The sequence below is a fragment of the Pan troglodytes genome, chromosome 1, assembly GCF_028858775.2.
Source record: "Pan troglodytes isolate AG18354 chromosome 1, NHGRI_mPanTro3-v2.0_pri, whole genome shotgun sequence".
Lineage (NCBI taxonomy): Eukaryota > Metazoa > Chordata > Mammalia > Primates > Hominidae > Pan > Pan troglodytes.
This window is the reverse complement of record NC_072398.2, coordinates 87,516,557-87,524,639: the sequence shown is the minus strand read 5'-3', so window position 1 is coordinate 87,524,639 and position 8,083 is coordinate 87,516,557. Positions and strand designations below refer to the sequence as shown.

General features: G+C 49.0%; 1 protein-coding gene across 1 annotated transcript; it reads left to right on the top strand.

Annotated features, from left to right (window-relative positions):
* Positions 1-3,543: 3,543 nt before the first annotated feature.
* Positions 3,544-7,675, top strand: LOC748740 (heat shock 70 kDa protein 6). Its single transcript, XM_016931002.4, has 2 exons — positions 3,544-4,189; positions 4,387-7,675. Exon 2 carries the CDS (start codon positions 5,413-5,415, stop codon positions 7,369-7,371), a length of 1,959 nt encoding a protein of 652 aa, XP_016786491.4. The 5' UTR covers positions 3,544-4,189; positions 4,387-5,412; the 3' UTR covers positions 7,372-7,675.
* The last annotated feature ends 408 nt before the right edge of the window (positions 7,676-8,083 follow it).

Genomic DNA, 8,083 nt, shown 5'->3' with positions numbered 1-8,083 from the left:
TATGGTCCCAAATGACTGACTGCACCTTCTGTGCCTCAGCCGTTCTTGACATCAAGAATCTTCTGTTCCACATCCACACAGCCAATACAATTAGTCAAACCACTGATATTAACAGATGTAGCAACATGAGAAATGCTTATGTTACAGGTTACATGAGAACAATCATGTAAATCTATATGACTTCAGAAATGTTAAAATAGACTAACCTCTAACAACAAATTAAAAGTGATTGTTTCAAGGTGATGCAATTATTGATGACCTATTTTATTTTTCTATAATGATCATATATTACCTTTGTAATAAAACATTATAACCAAAACATTCTGTTTACCTTTTCAGGGCTGTATTGATTGGGGTGTAGACCGAACTATCCGGGGTCTGTTTCTTTTCAGTGATGAAAGTCTTGAGGAGGTAGTAATGGATAAGATGTGAAAGAGAGGAGAGATGGAGATTTGGAGTGTAGGGTGAGTGCCCCTCTTCTTAAAACTGAATACTCTTCTTCTAATGAACTTGTATTCTTGTTTCCATGTCTTCTTCCCTTTTCTTCTACGGCAAATAAAACACTCACTTTGTTTTGGAACACTATTTCTCAGAAAGGCAAACTTCAGGTGAGTCGTCAGTGGAGACTGCTGACTTCCTGCACTGCTATTTTCCCAGTGCAGTTACCAGAAGGATGTGACCTTCTCAGAGAAGTCATTCCAGGCAGATTAGAAACATGACCCACAGTCTCCTTGGTGGTTTGGTGAGTGCCCTTAAAGAGCCTTCCATTTTCCTGGGACACAGCATCACTGTGCACAATTCTTGCATTTGAAAAGTAGCAGCTTTCTCTGTTGGATAGTTTACATCGATTTTTAAGGAGGCTATGGAGCTTCCACCCACCCTTCCAAACTCTGTGTATTAGTCTGTCTCTATGTATTAGTCTGTTCTCACGCTGCTATGAAGAAATACCTGAGACTGGGTTATTTATAAAGCAAAGAGGGTTAATTGACTCACAGTTCCTTATCGCTGGGGAGGCCTCAGGAAACTTACAATCACAGCAGAAGGCAAAGGAGAAGCAGGCACCTTCTGCACATGATGGCAGGACAGAGCGAGTGCAAGCAGGGAAGGTGCCAGACACTTATAAAACCCTAAGCTCTTGTGAGACTCACTCACTATTATGAGAACACCATGGGGAAACTGTCCCCATGACCCAGTTTCCTCCACCTGGTCCCACTTTTGACAGATGGGGATTATGAGGATGACAACTCAAGACGAGACTTTGGGTGGAGACAGAGCCAAACCATATCACCCTAGACAGAGGCTCCTCAAATATGTAAAACCTTGTTAAATCCTGCTTTTACATTAAAATGCACCCAGCAATCTGACTGCTTCTCAGTATTCTACTCCTACCACCCTGGTCCAAGCCACCATCATTTCTCACTTGGATTACTGCAATAGCCTCCTGACTGGCCTCCCTGCACTCACCCTTGCCATCCTATAGTCTATTCTCACCACAACAGCTATTGTGATCTTTTAAAAATGTGTGTCATATTTGTCACTTCTTTTCCCCAAATCATATACTATCTTCCCCTTGTGCTTGGAGTAAAGCCTAGAGCTTTTGCAATATTCTACAAGATGCTACAGGATCTTGCTCTTCACTCTCTCTGACCTCACCTCCTACTGCTTTTTCTTGCTTGCTGTTGGTCACTCTTGCTCTTCCTTGAACGTGCCAATTATACTTCTGCCCAGAGCCTATGTTATTTCCTGTTTCTGGAATGTTCTTTCTCATAGACCCACATTATGTCTCATTATGTCCTTTAGGTCTTTACTCACATGTCACCTTATCAGTGAGGTCTCCTTGATCATTCGGTATAACCCGTCTGCCCTCCCATACTCTTAATGTCCCTTTCCTTCTTCATTTTTCTCCATTGTGCTAATTACTACTGATGTACTATTAATATATGTTTACTGTTTGTTTTGTGTCTGACTTCCCCACTCCTCTCATTAGAATGTGAGCTCCAGGAGAAGTCTTTGTCTGTTTTGTTCACTACCACATACTCAGAGCCCAGGTCAGTGTCTGGTGCATGGTAAAGAGCTTAATAAATATGTGCAGAATGAGTAAATTCTTTGACGTTTGAAATCAGAGACTTTAAACTGGAAAGTCCTTAGAAACAATGTAGTCCAATCTCTTCATTTTAAAACGGAGGAAGCTGTGGCCCAGACAGGTGAAATGACTTGTTCAAGGACAAACAGGTAGTGGATGTCACTGATTTTATATATATATATAGTTTGGATTATACTATAACTTTTGTTCTATAGTGAAATGGTTTGGCTGTGTCCCCACCCAAATATCATCTTGAATTCCCACAACACATGGGAGGGACCCAGTGGAAGGTAACTGAATCATGGGGCAGGTCTTTCCCATGCTGTTCTTGTGATAGTGAATAAGTCTCATGAGATCTGATGGTTTTAAAAAGGGGAATTTCCCTGCACAAGCTCTCTCTTCTCTTGTTTGCCACCATGTGAGACATGACTTTCACCTTTTGCCATGATTGTGAGGCCACCCCAGCCACGTGGAACTGTTAAGTCCATTAAACCTCTTTCTTTTGTAAATTGCCCCGTCTCAGGTATGTCTTTATTAGCAGTGTGAGAATGGGCTAACACATACAACTTGCTTTTTTTTTGTACTCAATATTGAGTCGTGAGCTTTGCACCACTTTACAATGTCTATTTAAGTCATTACTTTAAGGTCGGTTCTATTTTTAAAGCTACTCTAACTAAGCTACTAAACATAAGTGGATATATTTAAATGTATGTATAAAATGTATACTAGGCCAGCTGCGGTGGCTCATGCCTGTAATCCCAAAGCTGTGGAAGGTAGAGGTGGGATTGATTGAGGCCACGAGTTCAAGGCTGCAGTGAGCTGTGATTGCATCACTGTACTCCAGCCTGAGGGACAGAGCAGGAACCAGAAAAAAATAAAATAAAAAGAAACAAACAAAAAAACCCCCAAGAACCCTGCAGTGGCTCTTTTACAAAAAACAAACAAACAAAACCAAACTGTACTGCATGCATAAGCTCCCCTATGCTATGTTTGAACCACTCTGAAGAGACCAATTAAAAAGAAGTGAGTGATATTGGAAGCATGCCTCTGTGATGCTGTGGTAACATTTATAGGCTGCGTTAGGGCTATGCCTGTAACTCTTGGAGGTGAGTGGGTAAGTGGGGTTTTGAGGTGGCTGGGGCTGGAAGAGAAGGTTGGAGGAGCCTACACAAGACAGTCCCTTAACACGCCGGGGCACAGAACCCCAGGCTGGGCCAACTTTTCCCTGCTGAGGTGAAGACCCGTCTCTTGCAGGCCATCGTCAAATATCTTGACTCTGGCATCCAGGTGTGACCAGCTTAGAACCTGAGAGTGAGTGAATTTAAAGTTGACAGCTTCTTTCCCTTTCGGAGTTATGAAATAGGTTACTTCTTTTCAAGGACAGTTTGATTTTCAACTGTGTAAGTCATATATTGCACATTTCTTTAAACATTCCCTTTTTTCCTGAACTGATCACCTTACCAGTACAGCTGATCCTCTCAAGTAGCAAACTCTACCACCTGTCACTGGTGCTCTCGGAGAGAGGATTAACCAAGAAACCCAGCCCAGGAACAGTACTGACCTCTACTTCTGGACTCCTGCCTCCCTCTTAAAACGTCCCTTGAACTTCCTAGTGGGTTCTAACCTGTCAAAGGAGAAAATAGCCATCTATGGAGTAAGGGTTTTTAGTTTCTCTTTTTACAAATGGAAGTTTCCTTTGAATCAGGCAAGTAACGTTAAATAGAAGCCAACTTTTAAGTTTCTCTAACACACTGCTAAATTATAACACCAGACTATACCACATACTCTCCAGCTGCCAGCTATTGCAGTTGCCATCCTTGTTACTATAGTGGTGAGTATCTCTGCCTGTCATGCGTGAGAGAGGGGGTCGATTCCCCGACGGGGAGGTCATGGAAAATTGTGTGAGGATTTTGTCAACCTTCAGAAGTCTCAGAAATGTCTCCTTGTTTTGGCTTTCAGCGGAAATCTGAACGCCAGAAGATCTGAATGGAATGTTCTGGACTGAAGAAAGGGGGAAATGGCCTCAATTCACAAAGTCACAGCCTGATAGAAACCAGTGTGACTTTACTGCCCAGTGATCCCATCTCGTCCTCCAGCCTTTAGGAGGTAGGTTGGACTGGAGCCTGCAGTAGTTTAGTCTCCACCTGAGTCCTGGTCTCCGGCTGGGAACCCACTTAGGCCATAGAGAAAAACGCACACTGTGCCTCTCCACCGGGCCTTTGGAGACGAGGCTCCTCGGGGATACAAACAGTGGGGAGAACATGAGGGACATCCCGACCGTACACTGCGTCCTCCTTTCCCAGGTGTTGCGTTCTCTCTTGGGCTGAGTGGCGAGGTCTCTCCCGAGTCCCAGGGCCACAGTGCAATGTGACATCTCCTTTGTGGAAAGTGACTGGTAAAGGAGAGAGAACAAAACTGGAGGAACCTAAAGTGTTCGGCCACCTGGTTTAATTTATTCAAGAATCATTAATCCTAGATGAGAAAAAGAATTGAAATGGATCGGAAAAAACTGAGACTATATCGGCTGGGAATCGAACCCCGGCTTCCTGTGTGACAGACGAGAATTCTACCACTGAACCACCAAGGTTACTATCGACAAAAAGGGCTGCAGTATCGTCTCTTAAAGCTCTCTATCTCTGGCCGTTCACTAAGGAACCAGGCACTGTCTTAAATCGCGGTTTGGAAAATATTTTGTTCAAGATAAAACGTTTTAAGATATACGTATATACATCTTATATATCTGTATTCGCATGGTAACATATCTTCGGCCTTCCTGAGCCGCTGGGTCGCAGCGGCCCTCCAAGGCAGCCCGCAGGCCCGTGTGCGCCTCAGGGATCCGACCTCCCACAGCCCCGGGGAGACCTTGCCTCTAAAGTTGCTGCTGCTTTTGCGGCCTCTGCCACAACCGCGCGTCCTCAGAGCCAGCCGGGAGGAGCTAGAACCTTCCCCGCGTTTCTTTCAGCAGCCCTGAGTCAGAGGCGGGCTGGCCTGGCGTAGCCGCCCAGCCTCGCGGCTCATGGCCCGATCCGCCCGAACCTTCTCCCGGGGTCAGCGCCGCGCCGCGCCGCCCGGCTGAGTCAGCCCGGGCGGGCGGGCAGGCGGGAGGCTCTCGACTGGGCGGGAAGGTGCGGGAAGGTGCGGGAAGGTTCGCGGCGGCGGGGGTCGGGGGAGGTGCAAAAGGATAAAAAGCCCGTGGAAGCGGAGCTGAGCAGATCCGAGCCGGGCTGGCTGGAGAGAAACCGCAGGGAGAGCCTCACTGCTGAGCGCCCCTCGACGGTGGAGCGGCAGCAGCCTCCGTGGCCTCCAGCATCCGACAAGAAGCTTCAGCCATGCAGGCCCCACGGGAGCTCGCGGTGGGCATCGACCTGGGCACCACCTACTCGTGCGTGGGCGTGTTTCAGCAAGGCCGCGTGGAGATCCTGGCCAACGACCAGGGCAACCGCACCACGCCCAGCTACGTGGCCTTCACCGACACCGAGCGGCTGGTCGGGGACGCGGCCAAGAGCCAGGCGGCCCTGAACCCCCACAACACCGTGTTCGATGCCAAGCGGCTGATCGGCCGCAAGTTCACGGACACCACGGTGCAGTCGGACATGAAGCACTGGCCCTTCCAGGTGGTGAGCGAGGGCGGCAAGCCCAAGGTGCGCGTGTGCTACCGCGGGGAGGACAAGACGTTCTACCCCGAGGAGATCTCGTCCATGGTGCTGAGCAAGATGAAGGAGACGGCCGAGGCGTACCTGGGCCAGCCCGTGAAGCACGCAGTGATCACCGTGCCCGCCTATTTCAATGACTCGCAGCGCCAGGCCACCAAGGACGCGGGGGCCATCGCGGGGCTCAACGTGCTGCGGATCATCAATGAGCCCACGGCAGCAGCCATCGCCTATGGGCTGGACCGGCGGGGCGCGGGAGAGCGCAACGTGCTCATTTTTGACCTGGGTGGGGGCACCTTCGATGTGTCGGTTCTCTCCATTGACGCCGGTGTCTTTGAGGTGAAAGCCACTGCTGGAGATACCCACCTGGGAGGAGAGGACTTCGACAACCGGCTCGTGAACCACTTCATGGAAGAATTCCGGCGGAAGCATGGGAAGGACCTGAGCGGGAACAAGCGTGCCCTGCGCAGGCTGCGCACAGCCTGTGAGCGCGCCAAGCGCACGCTGTCTTCCAGCACCCAGGCCACCCTGGAGATAGACTCCCTGTTCGAGGGCGTGGACTTCTACACGTCCATCACTTGTGCCCGCTTTGAGGAACTGTGCTCAGACCTCTTCTGCAGCACCCTGGAGCCGGTGGAGAAGGCCCTGCGGGATGCCAAGCTGGACAAGGCCCAGATTCATGACATCGTCCTGGTGGGGGGCTCCACTCGCATCCCCAAGGTGCAGAAGTTGCTGCAGGACTTCTTCAACGGCAAGGAGCTGAACAAGAGAATCAACCCTGATGAGGCTGTGGCCTATGGGGCTGCTGTGCAGGCAGCCGTGTTGATTGGGGACAAGTGTGAGAAAGTGCAGGATCTCCTGCTGCTGGATGTGGCTCCCCTGTCTCTGGGGCTGGAGACAGCAGGTGGGGTGATGACCACGCTGATCCAGAGGAACGCCACTATCCCCACCAAGCAGACCCAGACTTTCACCACCTACTCGGACAACCAGCCTGGGGTCTTCATCCAGGTGTATGAGGGTGAGAGGGCCATGACCAAGGACAACAACCTGCTGGGGCGTTTTGAACTCAGTGGCATCCCTCCTGCCCCACGTGGAGTCCCCCAGATAGAGGTGACCTTTGACATTGATGCTAATGGCATCCTGAGCGTGACAGCCACTGACAGGAGCACAGGTAAGGCTAACAAGATCACCATCACCAATGACAAGGGCCGGCTGAGCAAGGAGGAGGTGGAGAGGATGGTTCATGAAGCCGAGCAGTACAGGGCTGAGGATAAGGCCCAGAGGGACAGAGTGGCTGCCAAAAACTCGCTGGAGGCCCATGTCTTCCATGTGAAAGGTTCTTTGCAAGAGGAAAGCCTTAGGGACAAGATTCCCGAAGAGGACAGGCGCAAAGGGCAAGACAAGTGTCGGGAAGTCCTTGCCTGGCTGGAGCACAACCAGCTGGCAGAGAAGGAGGAGTATGAGCATCAGAAGAGGGAGCTGGAGCAAATCTGTCGCCCCATCTTCTCCAGGCTCTATGGGGGCCTGGTGTCCCTGGGGGCAGCAGTTGTGGCGCTCAAGCCCGCCAGGGGGACCCCAGCACCGGCCCCATCATTGAGGAGGTTGATTGAATGGCCCTTCGTGATAAGTCAGCTGTGACTGTCAGGGCTATGCTATGGGCCTTCTAGACTGTCTTCTATGATCCTGCCCTTCAGAGATGAAGGGCTGGGGGGGTCTTCCCTCCAAAGCTAGAACTTTCTTTCCAGGATAACTGAAGTCTTTTGACTTTTTGGGGGGAGGGTGGTTCATCCTCTTCTGCTTCAAATAAAAAGTCATTAATTTATTAAAACTTGTGTGGCACTTTAACATTGCTTTCACCTATATTTTGTGTATTTTGTTACTTGTATGTATGAATTTTGTTATGTAAAATATAGTTATAGACCTAAAGAAACTTTTAAAACTCCTTCTTGCTTTTCATTCCAACCAATCAAAGTACAAAGTACATAAAGGCTTTCAGAAGCAGAAAATGTTGGGGTGGGTGCTGAAGGAGGAATGTGAAGAATATTCCCGAGACCGTGTGCCTGATTCCTATAGGGGAAGGCAGGATTTGGAAAAGAGTTTGAGGCCAATACATTGGAACAGTACTGAAGAGTTAGGGCTGGTAAAGAGGAGAGGATTGAGACATAATGCAGGAAGAGAGAGGGAGAGATGTGGAATTGGAAAAGCAGAGAATGAAGAGAAACTTAAGTACTGGCAGTGTTTCCATGTGTGATCCTATGATTCAAATTCTGTATTTTTGTCATAGGAACCTGGTTGAGTTTGTCAGTCTAGGTGTTTTAATAACACTAACAAATAGTTTACATGCGTATTA